The sequence below is a fragment of the Antrostomus carolinensis genome, unplaced genomic scaffold, assembly GCF_000700745.2.
Source record: "Antrostomus carolinensis isolate BGI_N321 unplaced genomic scaffold, ASM70074v2 scaffold1422, whole genome shotgun sequence".
Classification (NCBI taxonomy): domain Eukaryota; kingdom Metazoa; phylum Chordata; class Aves; order Caprimulgiformes; family Caprimulgidae; genus Antrostomus; species Antrostomus carolinensis.
The window spans coordinates 28,500-56,224 of record NW_010298705.1 but is presented as its reverse complement, the minus strand read 5'-3'; the positions used below and the strand labels follow the sequence as shown (position 1 = coordinate 56,224).

The 27,725-nt window shown below is 35.3% G+C and overlaps 1 protein-coding gene across 1 annotated transcript in view; it reads right to left on the bottom strand.

Annotated features, from left to right (window-relative positions):
* The window catches only part of LUZP2 (leucine zipper protein 2), a gene marked incomplete at both ends in the record, with an annotated part of 54,226 nt that overhangs the window by 14,204 nt on the left and 12,297 nt on the right, over nucleotides 1-27,725 (bottom strand). The window contains 2 exons of the mRNA XM_010162503.1: nucleotides 2,560-2,622; nucleotides 5,731-5,793. Of these exons, the coding sequence (XP_010160805.1) occupies nucleotides 2,560-2,622; nucleotides 5,731-5,793 (126 nt within the window). The remainder of the gene's footprint in view (nucleotides 1-2,559; nucleotides 2,623-5,730; nucleotides 5,794-27,725) is intronic.

Genomic DNA, 27,725 nt, shown 5'->3' with positions numbered 1-27,725 from the left:
ACAAGTAAACACATGCCAAATATGATGAACTCATGTTTTATTTACTACCACTTATTAAGTTACTGTCACATATTGTTGAAAGTAGATATAATTTACCAATTCACTGGAGTATTAAAGGAGAAAGCTGTCTTTTTTTCCCCATTCACCTTCCCCTCTCACTTAATTCCCACAGCTCTAGTCAGTACAGAGTCATTGTCAATAAGTTACCAGAATTTAACAACTAGTTTCTCGATGTTGATTACAGAAAACAAAAAGCCAAGAAAAAACCCCCTACTTGGTTCATAAATATATCTTCACAGTTAATTCCACCACAGAAAGCAATAGTTTAATGGGTATGGACAGAAGCATTCCATCATCTCCTTTAGAAATTTAACATGAAGTTTACATCCCTCTAGTGAACTGCTATGATAAGTTTGCAACTTTCAGAGCTATACAGAAAACAGAATTCCCTAAAGTCCTCAGCAAAGTATATAGAAAATTAAGGTTTAATTCAGTGGGAACACAGTGGAAGGGGGAAGGGGTAGAAGTCCTGTAACTTGACAGTGACACACAGCCAGGAGATTATCACCCACACCATTCAATGACAGAAGACAATCCATCCACTGTTTTGTCCTTTTATCAGAAAGAATCAGAGCTTCAAAAAACCAGCCTCAACAGCAATGATAACATTAAATCTGTTTAGTTTCTAGTGTCTCAAAGCAACTAGAATTGAAATACCACCTCAGTATATAGATGAGGGTTGCCCACAAAGCTCTCTCACTTGGGGTTTTGGGATTTTCTCTCCTCTAGGAACACTGGCTGGGAATGGGCTGGGCACTGGTTGGCAGTTGGTGAGCAAGTGCACTGTGCATTGCTCATTTGCGTATTCCATTATTACTATCATTATTTTGGTTTTTATTTCAATTATTAAATTGTTTTTATCTCATCCTACAAGTCTCCTTACCTTTACCCCTTTAATTCTCTTCCCCATCCCCTGGGGCAAGGGAAGGTGAGCGAGCAGCTGCATGGTGTTTGGATGCTGGCTGGGTTAAACCATGACAGCAGCTTAGAGTAGGAGTTTTCCCTTGCTAAACATTACTACACATTCTAGCATAATTCAAATCCATTTTTGGGATCACTACATACTAGCATAATGAAAACAATAAATAGATAGTACTGAACAATCCTTCTGCCTCACCCAAAGAAAACAAGTTTTCACACCCAGGCAAGTTGAGAAGCTATAATCTTTTCCTCTGTTCAAACACCCAATTATAGTTATACTGAATTTCAACAAAAAATGTGTTATTTTTGTTAATGCTAGCTGGTATTAAAATTTAACTGCCTAGATGTATAATATGCCTAGATTTTATCTCTAAATCTATTTCCCTGGTTTGGGTCTTGTGATGACCAGAAATAAATGTTCCTAAAAAACCTTGGAATCAACCTACCAACCTGTGAAGGAGGAAAAACAAAAAAGAAACAAGGAAAAAAGAAAAATCAAGAAAAAAATAAAGAAAAAAGCACACAAACCACACTGCCTATTTTAAATGGCCTATGTTACTCCATCTTTATAGCACTATGCATACAATATAAAGACAGTAGATAGAAAGTTAAATACTTCCAAAAGGCAATTTGAACGTCATATTGAGACGAATTACTTTGTAAGTAATTCTAGCTCTAGTCACTTTGAAGATGACTACTTATCTTCTTCCTTCTGCTGGGAATAAAAGCACTACTCCATTAGTAGCCTCCAGTCAGGTGACCTGAATCTCCCTCCTCCTCCTTTAACAGGGATTAACTTCTCTCTCTGTTAACAAGGACTTGATGCCCTTCAGCAAAATGTCAGTAGGTTTTGTCCTTCTCCCCTGTCTTTTTTTTTTTTTTTTATATATGCACTAGCTAGACAGGCTATTCATTCGGATTGTATAAGCCACAGACATTATTTTATTTTTGGTAAAGATGTTTCAGCCTCTAACAGGACTTTGGATGCAGGGACCTAAGAAACATTCCATTGTTCAAGCTTATAACAAACAAAAAGATTTGCTTTAAGTGTTAACAGTAATTAACACTGCCATGGAGAACTGCTAATTAAAGAAAAACCAAGAACCATCTGCAAAATATTCTCCTGTTCAGTTAGAAAGATGCAAAATATGCTACAGAATATATGGAACAGGTTTTGGCCACCAGCAGGAAACTAGAATATTGTTTTATGTGAGTGTGTAAATACAGATATTCATAAACAAAATACTTTCCATTGCTTTCATCTATTTAAAAACAAACACACCAGACAAATTTTTATGCTTTGAATCTTCCTTGCCCCAGAAAGCAATTTAATAAAAAGCACTGTTTCTGTTAGAGTAGTTTGCAAAAAAAAAAAAAAAAGCAAACAAAATAGATGATATTTCTGAAATTGCATTATGATATTATGTCTGCCTTTGGTGTTTTCAGCTCTTTTTGGTATGGTGAGAAGGAAATAATTCCTTAGAACTACAGTAATAAAGGCAGCTATCATACTCCTACATTACTTCAATACTATATTAACTCAAATACTTTAGCTAATTATAGTGAAATAAAACTCACCTTAAAAATCAAATCTTTTTTCCCATAACGAAGCTCTTTCAGCTGGGCTTGAATCTTTTTTGACTGAAAGTAAGGATAATAATACACATTTTAGATATGAAATGTTATTTAACACTTTCCATGAAGCATAACTAAAAGCATCACCTTCAAAGTAAAGAATCTTCTTCTCAAAGGGAAAAGTTTCCGTAGTGTTGCACAAGTTCTTCTTTGTAATGACCACGGAGCTCCAAACAGCATCCAAATGAACTAGGTTCTCTGTTTGTGACAAAGTCCTCTAACGTAGGCAAAGTTATGCTAATTTATATCAGCTTAGGCTGATATTTATTTTAAATATTGTTTATTTTAGCTTTAAAATAACTCCCAAGTAATGGTCTATACATTCTTTTATTTATTAAACAAAATACAATAGAACTTTTTTTATATTACACTTAACTACCCAGGGAGCATTATTTCATCCTTTATTTAAGAATCCTGTCAAATAATTTCTTTATAATAAAATACACAGTAAGAACTGATATTCAATAAGTTTTCTTGCGTTAATTAATGTCAAATTTTTAGAACTCCTTGGAATGGATTAGAAGTCTATTCCACATTTCCTGAAACAGCACATCCATAAACATAGTACAGATGGTAGTATATCTGTCATAAATTAGAGCTTTTAGAAAGAGTTGATGTCTTTCCAATTGGTGCTGTCAAAATCAGTGACAGACTGTTGGGAAGGATGAATGAATCTGAAAATAAAATTTTAGAACTTGCTTTAAATATTTAAGAAGTAAGATCAAATTGGGTTATTGTATTTCATAAAATCTGAATCAAATAACCACGATCCGTTCAATTCACTTTTTTTTCTTTTTTTTTTTCTGTAATTACATCTGCTGTTGCTTCATCTACACAGCAGAAAGTGCCAATAGCACTGTCCTCTGATCTGGACAATGCAATCACAGAATGATTAAGGTTGAAAAAGACCTCTAAGATCATCCAGTCCAACCATCAACTCATCACCACCATGCCCACTAAACCATATCCCTGAGCGCTACAACAATTAGTAGAGCTATGGAATATATTCCACATCAACTCAAGAGCAAAGGGTTACAATTACAGTATCACTCATTTGTCAAATCGCAAACCTGTGATGAAATTAAGAGTTACGGAGCTAAATGTATTCAGTGCGTTAACATAAGTGACTCAAAAGCACGTATATGACCTGTAATTCCTTGTGATAAAATCTGTTTCATTTGTGGTTTTTCTGCACTTCCAGGGAGAGGATTTAACACTGACAGTGCAGTCAGCTGGGTCAGATTATCGTTAGACACAGACTGATATCCACCTCTAAACCACAGCACCTGGGAATATTTCCCTGGCACAGGCCCCTTTCTCTGTTTTAGGAAGCTTGAGGTTTGCCCCACCCTGCCTTCCTCTCTCCAGGGCTCTGAATTCCTGGAGAAGAAAACCCAGCTATAGGGACTGTACGGGATCACAAGCAGGCTCTCACCTATGCTACTGGACAACAAGGGCTCTACAAGGCTCACTACAACTGTTTACATGTAGTCTGAGAGAGCAGAATGAAGCAGGACCTTCCCGGTAGGCAATTCTATCCATGGACAGTATTTGATCTAATATTTAACAGAATACTGATTTCACACAGTTATGCTTGGTGAGCCTTATACTTAACTAAAGAGCAGAAAATACACCTCGTTCCTCTGGCTGACACCACCTCACTGGCAAAACGACAACAAAAAAAGGATGCTCCTGTAGCATCTTTGCTTGTTGTAATGGCACTAACCCACTGAAAAGTCATAAATTTGCCAGGATGATTCATAAAGTCTGAGATTTTAAGGTTTAAAATATACTCACAATCTGCTGTCTTGAGAGTTAGCTAGCTTACGTTAGTTTCCTGAAATTCTCTGACAGCAAGGCTTGTCATACTACGCTTAATTTAATTTAATCTTAGGCTTCACCCTTAGATTTAAAGACATTTATGTTGCAAATATTAAAGGAGACATAATCAGGGAAAAGATCTTGTAGTTAATTACAAAACATTCAAGATATTATGCAGCTAGGAAAAACAAACTTGAAAAAGAGGGGGAAAACAGAAAGTTACGTTGCACACACTGCCAATTTTTTAAGCAGTGAGCAAGGGGAGAAAATATATTTGTATTCATATACTGTGGCATGTTTGAAAGCAACCATGGTGATATAGGAAGATAACAGATTTTGAGAAACTAGAAAGGAAAAAAAAAAAAAAAAAAAAAAAAAAACCAAAACAGACCAAAACCCCAAATCCTGTTATTTCCTCCCATTGAGGTTTTCTCAGAAACAGTGGTTGCAGACCTTCAGTTAGGCTAAATAGCTAATATAACTAGAAATCACTACTTTGACCTTGTAAGCTTTGACCTCTAAGTTAAAAAGTAGAGTCTTTAATGAAGAAAATGTGTTCAACCATAACTATGAAAATTTTAGTCAAGAAGAAAATTTCATGCTTCTGTTTCGTTCTGACCAGATACAATTATTTCACAGAACTCATATATGCAAAAAAGCTTGACTAAAGTCATGTAAATGAGTAAACCAGATTCATATGTAGTAACACCTTCTTTCATGAAAAGCTAATAGCTAAAGGGACTGCTCGCATGAATTCAGGTACTTGTACATTTATGCATCTGCAAAGCAATGGGGCTTTTGTATCATTAACGATCTTATGTTAGCTGGCTCTTCAGTAGAGGGGTGATTTCTTTCCCTCTGTTTCATAAAGTGACCCTTTTTTCCTTGAAGTAATGAAACATTCTAGGAATCAATAATAATAAATCTTTCCTGTCTCTATAAGTTAATTTCAACAAGGTATTTAGCTATTCCCCTCTTCGTCTAGGTATGGAGATCATGGAAAACACTTTTATATATGTTACAGATGTATACCATACATCTACAGAGCTATATATTCCTTTCATAAGCATGCCCAAATTTTATTTCATTTGTATAAAACTTGAGTTTGCAGCTTGCTTTCTAATTTGAGTTGCTCCTAGTGAAGTCACAGAAATGAGTTGAGATGAAAGCACTTTAGGAATGCTCACCATATACGTATAATACATAATCTATATGAGAACCTCAGTACAAAAGATGTTGATACAAGCTTCTTCTGGGTATGTTAGATTTAGAATAGAGAGGAACCTTACTTACCTCTTCTGCATGAATACCACAAAGCTTGTTTCCTGACAGGAGCTTGTTTTTGAGGCTTTTGTTCTGAGAGGGAGAGAAAAAAAAACAAAACAGTTTTATTACTGAGAGTTACTGAAATATTAAGGGACCCTTTAAATATTTGATCATACTGGTTTTATTTTATATATGGGTAACACCTTCAAGTCACCAGCAAAGACACAGATAAGAAGACAGGATAGATGCATCATGGCACAATATCCTCTCATAGAATTCTAAAAGGCTATGACTTTGCATTAAAACCTGCTTTCACAGAAACAGAACTGCACAAAGAAACCTTCCAAAACACTCTAGCAACTGAAAGCAATTTAGATTGGATATGCTGAGGTAAAAAAAGGAAAGGAAATCCCTCTAATCTGTAGCTGGTGTCAACTGCATAACTCAATATCATTTTCAGTAAATCACTGTAACAACTGAGTAATAGGGCCAAGACCTCATCACTAGATCTCGATGATCGAATTCATAGGGTCTTTTTGCTAAATTTCATAGTTTAAAACTACAAGTAATCAAAATCTTTAGAAGGTTAGCTACCTGACAGCATTTTGCCCACTCAATATGCTTTTTGATGTAGGAATTTTAAATGTATTTCTTCTCCTTTTCAGGAAAAATAATAAACCTTGATAAAATGAATTTTCAATAGTCTGGTAATTCTTTCTGCACTCCTCACTGATATTATCCCATAATTGACAGTCAAGGGTAAAGATTTCTCTGCAGTGCAGACATCTTTCAAAACTGTTCAAAAACATAAGTATTCGCTAGGCAGATCTTCAAGTGCTGGACATAACATGCTTACACTAAAAAGAAATTAAATGAACACCAAAACCAACTTCTCCTATGCTGACTGTAAACATACACACAGAAACCCAGCCCACCACACTTCAGGAGTGCATATTTATTACTGAATAGCAATGTCTTTCTTGAATATTGTGCACAAGAAAAAGCTGTTGTTAGAGAAAAAAAAGGGTAATTCCATCCAGGACATTAGTACAAATTTAGGTCTACAACCCACTGAAACTCTGGAATCTTTATTTCCATTGAATTAAAAGCTTGGAGTTTTTCTTGAAAAAAAAAACGAAAAAACTTTTTCTTATTAAAGCAAATAAAAAGAAACTACAGTTCAATTTGAAACCTCCCTAGCACAATTCCAAAATAAAGAGAAGATATGACATCATTTCACACATCTCACTGTTGCTATCTACCACGTTCCAATACACAGTGCAGCAGAAACAATAAATTTTTCCAGCTGTTTGACATGGGTGCCCACAGTTCTATAATGCAACAGAAAGGAACTGGGATGTTAATTTGAATGAGACAAGCCAGATTCTGCCTTGCAAAATGCGATTTGCAAAGGGCTGGGTACATAGGGAGGGAGAACACGTTGTTCTCCTAAGTCTTTCAATTACTTTTTGTTCTTTATCTGAAAGTCTTGTAGCTCATCACAAGCAGCCTCTTATTGTACTAACCACTGTAGAAATAGAGAACAAGATAACTTGTCTCTGCACAAAGAGAACAGGGTAACAGATACAAGATGAACAAATATAAATCAAATAGAAACCAAAGAGATGAAGCACACCCAGCACATCTATTGCTCACCAGGAGTATACATGAAGAGCTATGTTTCACTGTAATCACACAGTAGGTGTGACTGGTTTCACATAAAAGATTAGCATCACCTCTTGGGGAGATGGCCAAACAGATGTGCCAAAGGTACCACTTCATTAAGGAGCTGCACTTAATTAATGCAGGAAGTAAAGTCATCACTTTGTTTTGACTAACCAGCTTTGTTATCCTCCAGTTCCTTTACAGCCTGACAACGCTTGGTTTAGGTAACACTATCCATATTTCAGAACCAAAGTAAGAACAAGTTGTAATTCTTACATTTTTACTTATTTATTTTCTATTCCCCAGGTATAAATTACAAGAAAAAATACTTCTATTAATACAGTAACAGTTTGCAAGTGACGTGTACCATTTCCAGGAGACCCTACAGTAAACCAGAATGTGAAGAAATGAATGCCTACCACCCTGAAAGAACACATACATTGTGTTAGATTGCCATCACAATTTCCACATTTTGTGTCAAAGTAGCCTGGAAAAAGAATAGAGTTCAAAACAAAAGTTGATGAAAATATTGTAAGTTAGGAGATGGACTCTGTTTTGGAGATTTAGCTGGGTTTAACAGGATCTACCAATCCTGTATCACTATCCTGTCGACTAGCAACAAAAAAACCCCCAAAACCCAGGGTTACCAGAATGCAGGCAAAACAGTCATGATTTAATCTTCACTAAATGATGTTTTTAGAAATGAGAGCAAGCATTAAAGGTCACAATTATCAAGAGTGTAATAAGTAGGAGCTTATCAGAGGTAGATGACAACTCCTTGCTTACAATGTGAGTGATTTTGTTACATAGTAAGTCACGTATCACTGTCAAATATAGATTTGCATCCCAATTAATAATGATAATTTTCTATAACAGAATGTGAAGTATGCCAGTAAAAACATGTGAAGTATAACAGAGCCTGATTTGATCAGGATTCTGAATTAAATGTTTCAAAATGAAGTGTCTGATCAGGAACACATTCTGTAAGCTTGCTAGAAAAGGCACTATTTAAAATCAGATCAATTAATCAGGGAGATTTTTAGGTTACAAGTGCTTATCAAGTCAGGACAGAAGTTCTGACTTTCAAGTCTTACATAAGGATTCAAGATGATGCTTCTTATTTTCCTATGAAGTATCTTTCAAGGAACAACAATTAAGTTTAACTAGAATTTTACATAGTTTTTATTTCAAACATTCTATTTGTTACCAAGTACTTCAATGAAAAATCTTGGACATTTCAAATTTAAAAAACAATAAAAAAATAAGGAAAGAATTAAGTATCTGTAAACATGTCTTTAATAGCCTCTTAAAATTATATTGGAATAATGATTTTAATTAGACATGGCCTTTTAGAATTAGAGCAAGTATATCATTATATTCAAACTAAATAGGTATTTTAATGTATTTGAACATCTTGGAAAGCTTAGAGCAAACTGTTAGCTGGAGTGTTTCCATGTAATCATATCATTAAGCCAAGTCACTGTAGTACCTAATTCTTAATTTACTAAATCTTTTAACTCATTTGCACCAGTAGTTTCAGTGCAGCCCTAAATTCAGGTGCAGAAAACTGCTGTCAGTGGTTGCCACGTGTGCAATAATCTTGTTGTCTCTTTCCTTGCAGTTGAGTCTTCGTGTCCTGGTACCTACACTCAAGAAATAGTACCACATGTGTGTACAGTGTCTATTGGTGTCCTCCAAAAAAGTGAGCACTCTCTGTGACAACTTGTCAGATTTGTTAACATATTCTTCACAGAGCTCCCATACTGAAAATCAAAATCTTTCTGCTTCATTACTAAATAAATTTGTCAGTCAGTCCCTGGGCATTTTTTTTCCCTTTCCTCTAATACTGATATAACATTTGCATATTTTGAGTTCTTATTTTATTCTCAATATGAGACTAGGCTTAAAAGAAGCTAGATCCACTATATGAATATTGACAGTAACTCTCTTTAGGTTACCTAAGATCTCCCACTGATATAAAAGCAAACAGAAGAAGCTGTAGCATCACAGTTGCTTTGCTTGTGTGCCCTTTGGAACCTGTGATAAAAAAAGACCCCCTCGCTCACTGGCTAGAGGGATATGTGTGTGTGATATATATATATACACACACACACACACATATACATACATATATACATGTATATATATATATACACACATATACATATGTGTGTGTGTGTGTGTATATATATATATATATCTACTCCTAAATATCCCTTCACTTCTGTCATTCATTCTCCTGAATCAAAGGCCAGTAGACAGCCAAAACAGTCACCAAACATCTGGACTTGCAACCATTTTATTTCAAAAGCAGCAATCCCTACTGTGACAGACTGAGAAAACTCTTAGAAAACAATCACTGTAATGCCAATGGTCTTTTCATATTGTCAAAGAATTTTACTTTTATGTCAATAAAATCCAGGTCTCCTTCCCTCTACAATATCAACGCATAATGGTGGAAACATGTGACAAGGTTTTTTCAGTGATTTCTTTTTTATTATTATTTCCATCTCCATATTAGAAAACTTAAAGAAATACTTAAAAAGAAAAACACTAACTAAACACCTAAAAGCTCAACAGAAGAACTATTACAATTGCAGTTTTAGTTCCTTCCTTTTCTACAAACGAATTTTATTAAAATCATTAATTATACAGCTACATATTGTATTTATAATAACCTCTCCTCATTTTACAATAAACACCTTATGAAGCAAGAGTCACAGTTTATAGGCATTGTTAAATGTGATAAACTACTCCTGGGTCCAGTTTAAAGGGTTTTATCATCATTGTAAATCTGAAATTATGAGGATTAACATTTATCTTATATATCATATACTCTACTTACAGAAGGGCAAAATTATACCACTGATGCAAAAGGCACAAATTTTCAGATGCCATTTCTTGACCTCTGGCCACACAGATGATTGTGTTCATATTCTTCTGTTTATGTTGCATAATTCAAAACACCCATGCTACCTCTTAGAAACAGCATCAGGATCTCAGTCAAGGATGAACAAACTAGACAATGTGGACATCATTGGTGCAAAACAAGTCCAGTTTGCCTATTAGCCTTTTAAAGCATGAAGACACAAAGTATGTTCACAGAAAGAAAATCACTTTCTTCCTCAGAAAATTATTCCCAACAATAAACTTCAATTCAGATATGTTATCTGAGGTCTGACAATGGTTGTTTGTTGTATACAGGATAAAGTTGGCTCTGCCTCCCCTTGATGAGTAGCGCAAATCAAACCATGCTGAGCCCATGCTCATTATTGGAACATTCCTCTCTTATGGGTACCCTTTTAACAAAAACCACAACCAACCAACCAAGCAAAAAAAAACATCCCAAAAAACCCAAGAACAACAAAAAACCCTGGACTCTGCTCAGCAGGAGTGTCAGGGCCAATTGCCAAGATGAACTGTTTTCCATCTCCTGTTCAACCAAAGTGGTTCACTGAGCCCTTAGGAAGGAAATAAAAAGACAGCAACAGACCAAAATCAAATGTCTGAACTTATCTGATATCACAATGTATTGGTACCCATTTTGCTTTGGGTATTAGTTTTGTATTTCACAACAATGAAAAATGTTTCAAACAGCATGAAACAGTGCAACTGCTTTAATCCCAGCAGGGTTGGCTCAGCCCTTCATCTTTCCAAGACAGATAAATTGAGTTTCCTGCACTCTGCTATGTGAGGTTTTTCAGATAAGACCTTAAGAACTGCAGTTCTACCTTTCCTTTAGGGCCAGTGAAGGCATTGTCACTTTTTGTAAGAGGATGAGTTTGCCTAGATATTCTTGAGGATGTTTGAGTCTCTTTTCCTCACAATTTTTCAGTGGTCAAGTGTGCCAGAGAGCTGAAGGACTCTGCCTCATCAGTATATTTTAGTACTGATGATGGACAAAAAAACTTGGAAGTATAATACAGAAAACAACTGTAGCACATATTGAGATCTGATACCATCCTAACTGTGGAACACACTGCAGTGTAAAAGTGAACCTGTCCACCACTCAAAGGGAAACAGCAGCCTAGAGGCAGTCAGGTCTTTCTATGGCTAACAAATGCATTTCATCTGATGCATAACAATATTGTTCTGCAAATACAGAGAAGCTCATCTTTGATCCAGCCTTTCTCATGCACATTCTCTTTTCTCAGAATCTTTTAATATATTTTTAACGTTTCCACACAGAAAGTCTAAACACTGGCTTCTCCATAAAAGTTCATCCCTACAAAAATTAATAGCTTCAGTGGCATTTGTGTCTCTAAAGCACAAATCATTGATAGCTTGCATTGAAAATGTTTAATGTTAATGTTTAGTGACTTCATAGGAAGGTTTAATTCACAGTCAAGTTGCCATCAGTATTAGTATTTGCATAACTCAATTGCCCAGGTAACCAGTTGCAGATCAAACCCCACTCATGCATAGACATGTAGCTCTTCTTGTGTCTGAGACTTCATTTCTGGCAGTCCCTGGGACTAGCTCTTCAGGTAAAAAAGTGGATGAGAAGATCCTTAAAATTTGGATCAAAGACATTCATTTTAGTAATAACTACTATATTTAAACTACTATTTGCATTATATTTAAATATGTGGTGTTTGGTTTTCATTCCTTTTAGCCTGTATTTTGAATTGCATGTGGCCAAATCACAAGTTTTTGCTCTATAGCTCTTATCTAAGGTGAAACTCGTTTCCTGAATCACTCAGAGAATGCTGCTAACACAGAATGCTGCAATTCCTTCATGGAGTAGAGTAATTTGGGAGCTATCCTCATTCTTTCTGTTTTCCAGGTGGAGTTTAAAGTCTTCACTATGATCTGTAAGCAGCTTCTCTCTCCCTGCTATCAACTTCATTTACCAATAAAAAAAAAAGCACTTGGGAACAGATCTGCACTGTAAAAGGAAGATCATAGTACACTGATACTTCTCTGATACCTGGGAACTTGCTTCACTCTTCCTTAATCCAAAGCTTTTGTTTTTATCTGGAATAAATGAAATTTGACAATTTTTCACACTTGTACGTGAACTTTCCCACATACGTTTGAATATTATTATTCTGTCAGAGTTTGCAAATATGTATCCAAAAAAAAAAGTTTTTTAGGAAAAAAGCATGTTCCTGAATGATTATTAATGTTTATAGGATTTGGATGCAATATCAAATGTTGGTACATGCAACCTTTTCTATGCATGTTTCAAATAGTGTAAGTGGGGAAAAAAATTCTCTCAACTTCTCACACTCAGAAAGAGTGGATATTTATGTTACAGCAATGAATCAGTGTACTGGACTAAGCTGCTGTTTGTTTGGTTGGTTTTCCCCAGGGTTTTTTAATTTGGTATTGCAAGGGATCGGGGCCATTTATTTCCCTTATCTCTGAGCAAAGGTAGCTCATGATGGGAAAATGATACACAAAAATATTTATTGGAGTGATTTAATTTTCAATTACACCTTTCCAGTCATTTCAACAGGACTTTGTTATGGGAAAGGAAATGCCATTTCTAATTCTTTCCGTGTCAGATATTCTAATTAAAAAATAGCAGCATATTAAATACAGAACCCCATTTTACAGAATTTATATCTGAAATGAAGGGTAATCGCCTATGCCACACAGGATTATCTAGAGAAGAAACCTGATAATTCTTTGAACTTTCCCTTTGGCAGAGGTGGCTGAGTGCCCTGGGGATGGCTGGTGGGATCAATAAAGCAGAACACCCAGTTAGGAAGATGTTAGCCTGAAGCTCCTTCTTTTCATTTGTTCGACATTTGTGAACAGAATGGTGAAAAGAAGCTGGTGCTGCTGCAAGCTGCAGGTTAGGCTTAAAAAAAAAAAAAAAGTGCAGTAAGACCTCATTAAAGCAAGGTAACAGAGATTTTAAAAGTATGCTAAATGTGACCAAACATGTAAATAAAAATAATCTAAATATAAAATGCATTTCTGACTTTCAAAACTCCAGTCTCCTCTAACACTAGAGTGAAGGGTCATGCTGGTTATATTCTGTTCTACAACTTCACTTTTTCTGCTGTACCAACAGCGAGGGATGAAATGCTGCATTAAGCATATTTTAGATCCTTGCATATTTGCATCCCAAAATTGTCAACATCTGTCTTAAAACATAAACGGCATAATTACGAAAGGAGAAGGGCAGGAGATGACTAAGGAATACATTTCTGCTGCTCTCTGTGGAGTCATATCACTCAGGTTTGCTTTAATATTAATAGGCCCTGGCTCCTGAATTCTCTCAGTAGCAGTGCACTGAGTATTTGTCGTTACAGAACTTTTTGGCCAATATATTTAATTTCTAAAAGAAGTTTTGCAAGTACATCTACAGACATCTAAAATATACATCAGATGTTTTGAAGAAGCTAGTACAGTATCCTTCAATTGGGAAGTAGATATCCCTGAGGCAGTTTTACTGGACTGGTTCACATACTAAACATACTTCCAGCATGCTGTGCTCATTCAATATACTGAGAGGTAAGTACCTGCATGATAGGTACTAGCATAATACATTGTTCTTGGCTCTATCTTGGTGTGTCTATCCCCACACATAGATGTATAGAATACAAAGTGATTTCCAGAAGTATAATAATTTTCACGTTAGGATATTTCAGTACTTTCTCAAATATTATTTTAAATTCACAAATTCTATACAGGCATTATCACCAGTGCTACAGGATTTGGAAGGTGAGACTTTCGTAAGAACAGAGTTCATATCAGGAGGCAATGCTGGCTCCATTTTTGGAACAGATAAAGTAGAAATGAGATCACATTCTCTTATATCTTGTTACCCAAATCATGGCAGCAATTTACCCACATATGTAGCAAAACCATAAACCACATCCATGTATCTTCAAAACACCAGAAATGTAACCTAAACACCACCTACTGTCCCTCTGTATCAGCTGCAGGCAGCAACACAAGCTCTATGACACTGAAGCTGGCAGAACACCAGGTACCTTCAGCCCTGAAGTGGCCCGGCTGCATTAGAAGGGTGACTATGCCATCAGTAAACAGCTCACTTAATGATGAAAATGTAGGCATGGGACAGTTTGCATAGGCAATTAGGGGTATTCTTACTCACTGGCACAGAACACAACAATTATTTCCTAAAAGTCATTCAGCAAGATGAAGAGGAGTAGGATTTAATTCAGATGAGCTGACCAACATTTTTTGATCCATTAACACTATTTCTTCAGGAATAATTGACCTTCCCCTGATAGTGAACTTACCTTTTTATGCTAGGATCTCTCCCTCTTGGGAAGGGAGGGGGAAAGGAGTATAACCTAATTTAAACTGAGATATTTGTCCATGTTATTGAAAAAGGTTTCCCCCTATTTAAGCTCAGTAGAGCAATATAAGATAAAGATATTTTGTATTGAGCTCCTAAGGAGTCTTATTAAAAAAAAAAAAAAAATGCTTTGAATAAGCTTAAACTTCTTTGGATTCTGATAGTAAATAACATATGTATAAGCCAACTGAATATTTTCAGGAAAATATTTTCAAAAAAGTAAAACTAATAAATAATATTTCAGTGAAAAACTGAAGAAGTAAAAGACCATCATAAAAAAAAAGACATTTCTTAGTACTTATAAGAGAGTCTAATCAATCAAGAGGACATGAGACACCCTTCCGCTAAGAATAACTGGAATAGAAGGTGATCTGCCTGGTCATCTGTTATCAATTCCTATTTCTGACAGGAAATGCTGACACAAATATGGACTTGTATCTCAGAAGCCAAAGGACAGTCATGCCCTAAAATTGTAGCAATTTAATATTACCAAATAATAATTTTCTTAGTAATTTTTAGAATTATTTTATGTGATAATGCAAAGTTCTTTGGAATTATTCCCAAAATCCATATTTATCTGTTGAAAAAACATCACATTTTTTCATGTTAATGGCTTGATTCAGTATTGGTGCTCAGCAAAGAACAAGGGGAATTTGTTGATCATCTATCTCAGACAATACATAATTAAACGATACAGGTTGTACTATGTAACTGTGAAACTACACAGACCACAATTCTGAACTATACTAAAAAGGACAAAGCCCAAATATTTGAAGTATGAAAGCACACGTGTTGTTTTCCGCTCTGAATCTCTGCCCAACAGGCAGAGATTTGGCAAAGACATATCTCCAAAATCTGGCAGGGAACTGTGCCTATAAAGGAAAAGCACGTGCTTCCTTTTCCAGAAAAATGCATTATTAATACTTTGCTATATCTTTTAATATACACTGAAAAGGCAGTGTTCAAAAGGAGCCTTTTCCTCTCTAACCAGACTGTTAGTCTTTATCGTTATCTCCTAACATCCTGCTTTTGTGCACATTCCAAATGTCATCTATTATTGATAAATTTCTCTGAACAGCTGCATTGATGTGTAAGCTGAAAAAAGTAATTTGCCACAAAGTAGTGGAGCCATTTACTGTACTTAAATGTCAAAAAAAATTCTATAATTCTTGATTAACTTCAACTTTTGGTCCATGTTGTTTCTGCAACAAGTTTCAGACTGCTTGATACCAAAACTTCTTCTAAACCTATTTTCATAAATCAGGTCCTACTCCATTCAGTTCAAGTTATTATCAGCATTATAAGTCAGAACCTCAGCCTTGAATCCAGCTATTTCACAATGCTTAGCATATTGAATTAGCATCACTAAACCAGCATCTTGCCTTTCTTTGCCATATTTTCACCTTCCCAAAGCAGAAGAGTAATGGCAGAATATATTTCATTTCGATCGATTTTAACTGTCCTTTGATTGCCTTTGATGACTCTTGATAAGACCAAAAACCTTAAATGTTTAGGGAAATTTAAAAAATAAAAACAAAATGTTTCAGTCAGTCTCCTAGACTAGCTTTACTCTGGTGACATGTCAAGTGTAAATGTACACATTGCATTTTGTAAATAGTAATGTGTGTAGTTATACTGCAAATAGTGTAATAAAAACAAACAATGAATTACAAGAAAAAACAAGCTTGTGATATCAATGATAAACTGTATGTGTTCAACTTCATACACACACAGGAGAGGCTAGATAGGAAAAGCATTGCCTACCTTGACTTCACAGACCATATGTTACTCATCTGATAGATGTAACAATTTGCACAGTCAAAACATATGAAGACAAAACGTGTTTTTAAACAGAAAGCAAACATAGCCATGAATAATCTGAAGCTGAATCTGCAATCTTGAAATTAAATCATTATGTTGTACATGCCATATAAACCACAGGTTGTTTCCAAGCTGTGATTTCAACAACGGAAGGCTCACTTTGACAATGGGAGCCACCACTTAGTTAAATGGACTACTGAACATTCCCAGATACTTTGATGGCCCATATAGGCAGCTGCTCATGGTGGTTATGAAAAGAGGTCTAGATTTTCCACCAAGACTACTGTTTTTTTTCCCCTATAGCTTCAGATATCCAAGTGAAAGTCATTTGGAAAGCATGGCAAGACCTAAGAGAGAGAACAGAACATGCACATCACTGGAAATTGGAGGGTTTACCGAGTGTTCACCTGCTGACAACAGCCCGTACCTATAAAGTAAGACTAAGGAATTATTCCTTCTACATCAAGTAGTAATGAAAAGACATTGCTTTCAGGGTGTGACTTCGAAAACTGTGTTAGCAAAGTACTTTAAACCTTCTCTGAAGGAGTTTGAAAGGAATTGCATGTTTTCACATCTGCCCTTGGATGGTATCACAATTTCAGATACTTAGTACACAAAGCATACTTTGGTAAACAACACAGTCAGTAAAATGATGCTGTGCCCTTACCTTCTGCACTAGAGACTGCTCTGTCTTTTGAACACCGGAGAGTGGTTTGCAGATGGAAACTTTCTAAGTCTGTTTTTCCTTAGTTTAATCATTGCAAAAAAAATCAGTATCAACTGTCAATATGTTATCACTTAAAATCGTATTTAACCCAAGAGTTTGTTAAATGGTATTTACAAAATCTGTTTGGCTGTGTTTTCTGTAGCTTAAGTGCAGCCTATGTACGTTGGCAAGGTATTTTGAGGACTGGAAACATGCTTTATGAGAAACAGACTTGTCATTTTCTAGATTTATAATGTTTGTTATTTTGCTGGATAGAATACAGGCATACTAATCATAATAGCAATTATTTTGATATTGATTCAACTAAATCTTCACAGGACCTTTCATGCTAAAAATAGAACCAAAAAAATCTGTAGGGTAAGAGATAGCTCTTCACTTCTCCCATCTCAACATCAAAGTCACTGTAATATTCAGAGGACTATGAAGGTGCAGAAGGAATGTTTATGTTCCCGCTTGAGATTATCGATTATCATGAGGCAAAATATTTTGCTGCATGTGGAAACTGATGCATAAAATTACATCAGAATTTATGTCTGTTTCCACCTTCTCCGGATTCCTTCTGGATTCAGAACTAAGACAGGAAAACACTACATGATGATGGATTGGAAAAACTGAAGAAAGTTTATGCATCTGGAGAACTACCATAAATGCTTTAAAAACCTCGTCTGGTTGGGACTAAAATGTTGCACATCCCAGAATAAAAAGAGGAAGGCAAATCTATCCTAAGATAGACCAGTGAAACCAGAAGAGAACCAGGAAAACCAGAAGAGTCTCAGTAAGACCGTCAATCCTTTGAGGATGGCATCAGTATGTGCCATGTCAGTCATGAGCTGAACACATCCCCCTGACCCCAGCCAGCACTGCTCTAACTGATGTCTAACAACATCAAGTACACACTGACATGGTAAGTGATGAAAAAGCTATGCATAAAACAATACAAAACTCTAAGACCAAAAGGAGGAGAGAAGAAGTAATTAATTTTTCTGGTGATTAAAGAAGACTGTGCACAAGGTCCATCATTCCTGTGTAGAGCTTTGAATAAACAAACACTGAAATTTTCATACAGCTGTATGAAATTTATGACTCAGCCTGCGATTTCAGCTCTGGGAGCTGGCACTCACAGCTATAACCATGGAGAACATTGTTGTAGCATTCCCCCAGCATCAAAGGCTTCACAATCCTAAAGGGGTCTGGTATCTGAATAACGCACCAGGAAATGCAGCAAAGCAAAATAAATGACAAATACACGTTATTTATCTGTACAATACACTGAGAAAACCCATGTGCACACACAGAAGCAAAATATATGAATGGTATCTCCTCGGTGAAGGCAGGGAGAGGTAAATGATGTGAACAGCCCCGCACTGTTTACTGCTTCCCTGAGAGGAGAAGGCTCACACAGAAAGCAAAAGGTCAAGCGTGTCAACTATGCGCTCATTAGGTGCAGATTCTGGTGTGGCAGGAAAAGTGAAATAAGCTAGTAAGAGTTGAGAAAAACCAATACACACAAAAACAGTGCAAGAAATCCATATTTTCTTCAATATGAATCCAAAGAGCTGTTGTAAAGTCATGTACCTTAACTGAAATTACTTAACTGATTACACTGATTTAATGCTAAGCAAGTGTCAGACAACAGGGCTTATCGAGGTTTGTGTTTTTCCACATTGTATAAAATCCAAGTTGCAAACAAATCACACACAAAAACCTGTAACCACACAGATAAATACTTTAAATACATAAATGCCTGTTTGTCATCTCTCTCTCTGCTCTCTAGTCCTTCAATCCACAGTATTAAAACCTTACTTGTCTAACACGGTGCTCCTGGGCAGGTCTCAGCCTCGTCAGTGTTCAGCAGCTCAGCAGCTCACCTTTACCTCACAGATTCACAAAATGAGACCTGTCGTGTTGCGTCTCACTGAGACTGTGGAAGATCTAAGCCTGGCTTCTTTCTTAATGGGTGCAGATCCAATATCCAAATAGCCATCGTTTCAAAGGGGTCCTTTAATTCCAGAATTTTTTGTATTTTAGGGTTATGGAAGAAAAAATATAGAAATTTTAATCCCCTCTATAAAAGGTTTTCTGCTTTGCACAACACACATCAACATTCAGGACACTTACTCCTACAAGAGTACCCACAAAAGCCTGTGCAGGATTATTTTATTTTATTTTATTTTTAATTCAACCGTACTTTATATTTCAATAGCTATTAGATTTTTCCTTTTCATTTTAGTTGAAACTAAGTGTTAATAGGTTTGGACAAGAAAGCAAATTTGACAGTCAGCAGATTTCACATTAATACTTGTCTTGGAAAAGAAAGGATGTAAAAATGTAATTTGCCCAATCTGACAATATTGAATAGAATATTGGTCTGTCAGTCATAGGCAGGCAATCTAAGTAATGCATCTGCCAAGCAAATTTAATAACTTTTATGCTCATATACCTTTCAGAACTATCTTAGAGATCTGGCTGTAGGTCATAGAAGTTTTACTTCTCATGAATGCTTCTTAAAGCTACAGCTGAGTACTTGTACTATTTAAAAATGGTATGTTTTTGTCTGCAAAATACATTTCAGTGTTTTTGAATGCAGCTGAATTTTCAGAGGAGCAATCTTTTAAAGAATATACTGCTCAACAGTTGCATAGCTTAGAATTCATAATTATTTCTCAAAATCCAAATTCCACATAGATGACAGAGCTGTGTCATTCCCAATTCCCACAAGTTCAGGATTTAAATTCATAGACTCATAGATTTGTATTTCTGGTAAATATGAGTAACTATGCTTTGAAATACTAACAGTCAAGACATGACATAATCATGATGTAGACATTAAATCTGCCAAGCCAGGTAGGTATGTGGTCCCATTCCCAACACAACCAATAATTTTCCATATCACATTTTTTCTTCTTGCACAATTAAAATAAGGTGACAGCATTATAAAAAAAGAACAAAAAAAATGGATTTCATAACACAAACTAACTGCTGCACCATCACACATCTTAATTAATCCTCATCCTGATTCAACAAGGCAGACAACACTAGAGGAAGGAAGCATTGGTAAATAGCAGTTTACACCCTTTACCCAAAACTAATCAGCATCTACCGAACAGCTACAATTTCATGCCTGGGTGCTAATGTTTCCTTGTTCTAGTTAGGCCCATTTTTTGACAAATTAAGGAGGAGATCCTAACTCTCAGGTTCCAGATCTTTCCTTCTTTTCTTCTAAGACTCAAAGTCCATCCACATAAAATCTACAGTTTAAATGCTGAGTTCCTAACATTGGCCAAACAATATACCCTAAAGCTCATGGCTATAACACTCAAATGCACAGCAAGAAAAGATTTTATAAAGTGTAAATTATGCTATTGGGAATTCAGAAACAAAAAAAAAAAAAAAAAGTCCATTAAATTTAATGTGCCTCTATGCAGCAGAAAACAAGAGAAATCTATAGCATAGCAAGCATTTGATTTAATACAGACAATAAGTGGGAATTATCTCAGAAACTTAATCAGGTTCATCTGCCCCCTGAGAATCCTGAAGCAACGCAGCAGCGTACAAGCAGAGAGGCTCACTGACCATCCATCTACTCCTACTCATTCATTTAGGCCAAGCTGAAACCACAGTTAGCCATTAAGCGAGGCATCATCATGTGCCTCCTGGGAATTTTGTTTTACATAACTCTTTTACTACCTCTAATATCCAATATGTTTTGCTGCCCATGTATGTGAATTTAAATGGAAAGCAGTTTCTTATCAGAAATTGACAACTTGGAAATTAAGGAAAGATAACTACCACCTGCACGCAGCCCAGCAGGAAAACATCCTTGTTTTTATCACGATTTTTTCTACCATCTTGCCTGTTAAGAAATATGGCCTTTAAAACACAAATAATCATCCAAAAAGAACACATATCCAAACAGAAGGACGTTGTTAATGGCTACTCTATTTCTTATGAAGCTGTTTCAATTTTTGGCTTTTTATTGCATCTGGGGATTTTTCCACATAGGAGGAACTTCCCAAATGCCTTGTCATGCCTCCATGCACAGCACTCAAGGCCATACAGCTGAAGTCAACCATGCCCACCATTGCAGAGTCCATCTCCCAGTGTCTAAATTAAAAATGGCAGGTGGATACCATTTTAAGAAAGACTACAGAGATGCATTTCCATAGATTAGTACTCAAGACAATTGCTGAGCCTAATTTTGAAAATGTGGAATTTTCTAGCTCAGTGCTATTCTGAAGTACTTTAGGTTTAAGATCAAATTATCTCCTTCAGTAAATGAACAGAATGCCACTGAAATAAACTGAAAAATAATCTTACAGAAAAACCAAAAATACTACAACAAATAGAATAATTGAAGAGTGACATGGAAAGATTTGAAGTTCTGATACAAGAAATGAGAGCAGCAAATCAATATTAGAAAGAGAAACTGAACCATCACAGTTTTCAATGAATCAACTGCTGGTATTTTGGTATCTTTAAGGTATTTTTTAACAACACATTATTTTCCTGTACACACAGAAATATGTATTGAACCTATATGTAAAGAATGTTTTTTATTTAAATGTACACACAAATACATATGTACAAACACATGCACAAACACACACACAGATCAGAAAGTGGACACCTGACACACAGGACTATATTTGCAGTCTGAAATAGAATATTTTATATTTGAAAGAAAGTAATCACAGTACATAAAAGGAGAGCACAGCTTGAGCATAAACTACACAAATCTGACATTTTAATGTTTTTTAAGCCACGTAGACCTTTGAGTTCGTTTACCTATTTGATAAAACAAAACACTATTCAGAGATCCTTATTCACAAAAGAAAATTAAGACAAAACCTTTCATAATACTTAAAGCAGCATCTGCTTGATAAAACCCTTATAATTTAACCTAAGAAACATTTCTATATCTATTAAACAATGCATGTTTTAAATACTTTACAAAAAAGATCATTAAAAAAAAGAATAATTCAAGCATTATCAGTCGTTGTTTTACACATTTTTGGTTGTAAAATTGTGAAATTGAATTCTGAGGAACAGAAGATTCATTACATGGTGAAGCTTTTATAGGTAAAATTGACAAATGGGCAAAATTATTGGGACAGATACGGCAAAGGCACTTTGAGGCAGTCTAATGAAAACTGTATTTTTAAATTATAGCATAGCTATAAAACCAGCTTTTTTAAGATCAATACAGTACCTAAATGACAACTGAATCAAATCAATGCAACTCGAGTTATTATGCCTCAAATTAGTGACAAGTCGATTGATCTGTTTAATATTTCCTTTTTCAATAACATCAGCAGCCCAAATATGGTTGAACAGTGTTCAAAAGGGAGCAGTGTGGGAGAAAAGACTCCAGAACTAAGTGGTTGAAAATGTTTCTGGATAACAAGAAGTAGGCAATTTTGGTCCAGAACAGTACAATTGCTATATTTAAGACAGTATGAGGTTGACTGGATGCTGAGGGTGAACTATTTCCTACCACTAGAGTAATATATAGTGAACTGCTGCAATGATTTTGTAGGAAGAGGCCAGTCAAATTTGAGAGTGTTTTGTTCCCACTGCACTAAATCAATATTTTCACATTTTTAAGACAAGCAATTCCCTAGCAAAGCCGAGATACTCATTCGGAAAAGTGATACATAATGATTTGGGTTGAACAAACCTGGAACACCTCTCCTAAACCCACTGAATTTTTTTGCAGGGACAAAAATGTCTGCATTTGAAAATATTCCAGGGTTTCAGGCTGAAATAGACACAAAGTAGATGAGAAGCAATTCTTTTTGCTGTCAAGAAAAACCTGGTTTTTTTTCATATGATTTGATTTATTTTAGAATAACATGGAACAGCCACATTAGACCTGAAGAGCTTGCACAGACACCTTAATTCAGATACTACATGAACAACAACTTTATACGCAGCTTTTTTCTAGAATAATTCTAACATGAAGTTCAATCAAGTATTTTATTATTGTTATCTTTTGATCCTCTTTAACTATCCATACATAATTAGAATTATCATTCCAAATATTTTATTTGGTTTGATCAAACTATGACTAGAGGATAATGAGCCACAGGAGAGTACTATTATCTTTATAAAGTCACAGACTATCAATCCTCAGTTGAAAAATACTTCAGCATACAAAGTTGACATTTTCCAGCTACATCTCATCTTGATTAAAATTAAAAAGTACAAAACAGCAGCAGTTCAGTTTAATTTAAACCTCTGAATAATAATTAAAAAAAATGTTTAAAAATAACTTTCTTCTCCCACTGAATTTAGAAAATAATAATCTGAATTCAACAGTATAATCCTAAAGAAAATGCAAAAAATCCAAGCCTTCTCCATCAAAATCAATGGAAGTTTTGTGTGTTGTACCATAATACAATCAATTTGGAGTCTGACAGTCTTTTTTTCTCTAAATTCTTATTGACTTTCATGGAAATCCAGTTATAAATACAAGAGCCATGGTCCTGCCAACTAATCTAGTAGCCTGAGCTTCATAATCTCTGGAGAGTTCTCAGCCCAGGACAGGAGCATGCCAGGTGCAACATAACTTTATCAAACAACTTTTTAGATTAATAAGTCAAGTTAATTTTTATGTCACATATACCTTTATAAATTCTTATACTATTATGTACTTTGTGTTATTTTCACAGGCAAAGAATACTCTGATACTGGAAATGTGAATACTAAATGCTCTCTTATTATTTCATCTAAGGATAAAGATCAATAGTATCTACTCAAGATTTTGAAGTATTGATTTACTTTCTTTTCTTTTAACCACATATACCATTGTTACATCCTTTTAAGTGGTCTTTCCACTAGGTAGTTTTAACACCTTGGTACTAAAACCAAACTTTTCCATTTGTCTGCATAACATGAATAAATTACATCAGCACTTTTCTTTTCCTGTTTGGCAAAATTTACACTTTCTTCAGGGAAAGTTTTGCACTAATTATAAAATTTCATCTATGCTTAAAGTTCTCTGGAGCTTGGCTGTGAGCCACCTTGCCCTCAAGATCTGTAACGCTGGAAAACACTGATTTGGATGACACTTAAGATTCACAACACTCTCTGCACAAGTGCAAAGATCAAAGATGTTAACTAGGTTTCACACTGCCCCTGTTGCCTGGTGAAGCTGTCACTGAGAGCTGTCTGTGCAAAGGACTGAATACAACTCTTTTAAACTTTACTATTCAAGATAATCTCTTATACTTCATATTTTTCTGCCCTTTTGAAATACAATGTAGTGAAAGAAACACTAGGACTGTCTATTCTTAACCCTGAGTTTGAAACCTATTGATCATACTTGTATAAAAATGGGTCACCAGAAAGCTAACATCTCCCTTATCCTAATAGCCTATAAATCTGATCTTTTAAATGCTTATAAGAAGTTTATCTTAGACACTACCAACATTATGTAGCATCAGTATCCAGGAGCACTAATTCCCAATGGCAATTTCCTATGAAAGGAAACGAAGGCACAGATTGGAATTTACTCTCTCTTTTCTCCATGGATGATATTTTTCTACAAATGACAATTGAAAAAGACTAAGCTTCAGGGATAAAAAGCCTGTTACACAGACTTAAGACTTAATAAGTATGAAAAATAAAGAATTCAGACCCATTTTTGAATTCTGGACTCAATGAAGGAGGATGTCAGGAATAAGAATTTACTAAAGTGCCCTGGGTAGCCTGGAAAAAATGAGTAATGACATCAGAATGACTTCAGCAAGATTACAAAAGAACATTGCTATGAGTTTCAACGTTGTTAATTGAAAAGACAAGAGATAAAGAATATTGGGCAAAATCCAAGCAGACAGTTTTCTGATCATTGTGATCACATACAGGATGAAAAGAGTGCCCTAACAGGTATATATTTTGGTTTTAATCTTCTCATTTGTTAAGGATATGTTTTACCTAAATAACATGTTCTTATTTTACCAATAAGATGTTCTTATTTGAACATCTCCTTCACTTTCTAGTAGTTCATGGCTGTGAATTAGATTGTTTGATGTTAGATGTAAAGAATGAATGAAGAATCCAAAAATACTGTAGTCCCTAGGAGAGAAGGATCCAGACATAGCAGATCCATTATATTCCCTTAATTGATGCTAATTAATTCTGATTATCATTCAACAGCAACTGAGTAAATGTGTCCTACGCTCTGGGGTCTACAAGGTCAGGAAAACAAAACTTCTTAAAACAAAAACTTATTCTAACATGCACTGCAGTTCCTACCATATCACTATAAAAATATCTCACTGACAATCTTGATGCAGTACTATTTGTTTTCTGTATGATCTCATATACTGTCCCATAAGAGCCATTTTCAACTGATTTAACTACATTTCCACCTTTTACTTAACATATTCAGTAAAAAACCCTCATAGAACAATTTTAAGCAAATTCTTTTTAAAAATAGAAGCTTTTTTTAACTTCAAAAGAAGGCGTAATCAATCAAAAACCAATACTGAAATTAAAGAATATGATATCTGAAACTGCTTCTGTACTGCTCCTGCTCATTCACCTTTCCCTAAGCCTCTGCCTCTGACACTTGTGGATGTTTTCTTCTGAATTGAAGAATCAATGCAGTACCCAAAGAGGGAACTACTTCTCATGGGAACAGGCTTATACTTAGGGAAAAAAAAAAGTTAGTTTTATCTGCAGAGTATGGAGAGCAAAGAAATATTACATCCTCCTTTATAGAATAGTATCAACACACAGCCTCAAAGCCTTTACATTTAATTTCTGCTTCACTAAGGTAGGTTTGTTGTTTGTTTTTTTTTTTTCCCATGAAATTCAACTGAATTCACCCTGCAGGGCATGAAATTCCCAATAGATCAGGTAAGACTTTAAACTGCTGTGACTTTACCTTTTATTAGTGCAGCTAAGCACAAAGAGATCGGAGAAAATTCCGTTTTAGAATGATTTACTCGACACTAGAGCTATAACCACAATTTATACATGAATAGAGCAGAAGTATTGTTTACATGGTAGTTATTTAAAACTATGCTTCTCAGCAAAAAAGAACACATATTACTGAGAGCTACAGTCATATTTATTTTCCACTCCTGGTTTACTTTGTATTGCCCGTACTACTATACATCTTTTATGTAATACATGTTTTTCAAAGCTCTGCCACAGCCTAAACAGCAAAGAAATATATTACTTGATATAAAACACTGGATCAACTTTATAAATACATGGGATTGTTTTAAATAGGATCTGTAAAGATATTAGCATATCTTAATGTAGCCATACACAGAGATATTGTAAATTGCTTTGCCCAAAGATACTATGACATGCTAGACAGTCATTTCTTATCTAATCAAATGTAAGTAAATGGTTTAAGTAAGAGCAAACTTTTCTTTAAAAACATATTTCCAAGTCTAATGTGAGGCAACCATAGCATCCAGGTGACAAAGTTGAATAATTTTTCACTACCTTTCAGTAGAGAATATACACTATTTATTGACTTCTAGGGAGCATTCCTGACTCATTTATCTCAAGGAAATTGCATATAAATGTACATCAGCTAGTATGCTTACCTTTAACTGAAGATGGCTTTTACAGATGTACCAGTAGGAAATGAATGAAAAACTAACAAAATGCACAACAGACATCAATGCAGACATTCATTTAAGAAATTAATCCATCATGTATACATGTAGAGTTGCACCCAAAATGATCCATCCTGAATGCCAAATAGCCATTGTTAAGACCCATGATTTTTCACTTTAATAAACAAGAGTCAACACAGCTTTCTGCTTCAGCTTCATTTTTAGAGCAGTTTTGGCATTATTTTCCACAAATGATATAAGATTATTATTGTAGAATTGAGCTGCTCACTCTGTAACAGGCCATCTCCAAAACTGAAAATTTTCAAAGTATTTGATACATATCCTATTCAGTCTACATTTTTGCCAAATTTCTTAGCTCCACCAGTGCTTCTGAATTTCCAAACCTCTTGGTTTCTTTATCAGTAATAGAACCTTCTCAAAATAAGAGCTTATCTGTTTACATGTCAATCCTTTATTAGGTTACATGAACACAATCCACACAGTGTTACAGCTGGAAGTCTGACAGATTTTTTCTGATATTGCAGGAAACACTTAGAGACCTCTAAAAAAGACAGGCTTTTTAGACACGTAACCCCTACGTGCTTTATCTGGTGCATTTTTCCCTCCACACCAGGGACTATTTTTGTTGTTAACTGTTTTTTTCCTGGAATAAAGCCCTGAATAGCCTGAAAATTGCCTTTCTGTAAAATGTCCTTTCCTCATATGCTACATCACAGCTGCTGCATTCAGTCAGAAGGCTGCTGTCTGTTCCTATCTCTGAATTGCAAAGTTGGATGGCAGTAGGGGATGGGCTGAAAGAACAGAACTAAATAGGGAATTATTTTTACAGCCATGGAAGAGCCTGAGACTGCAAAATTCACTATTTACCAATGTAAACTGAGGGTGAATACATTTGAAAGGACAGAAATGGCTATGAAGGGGTTTCCAT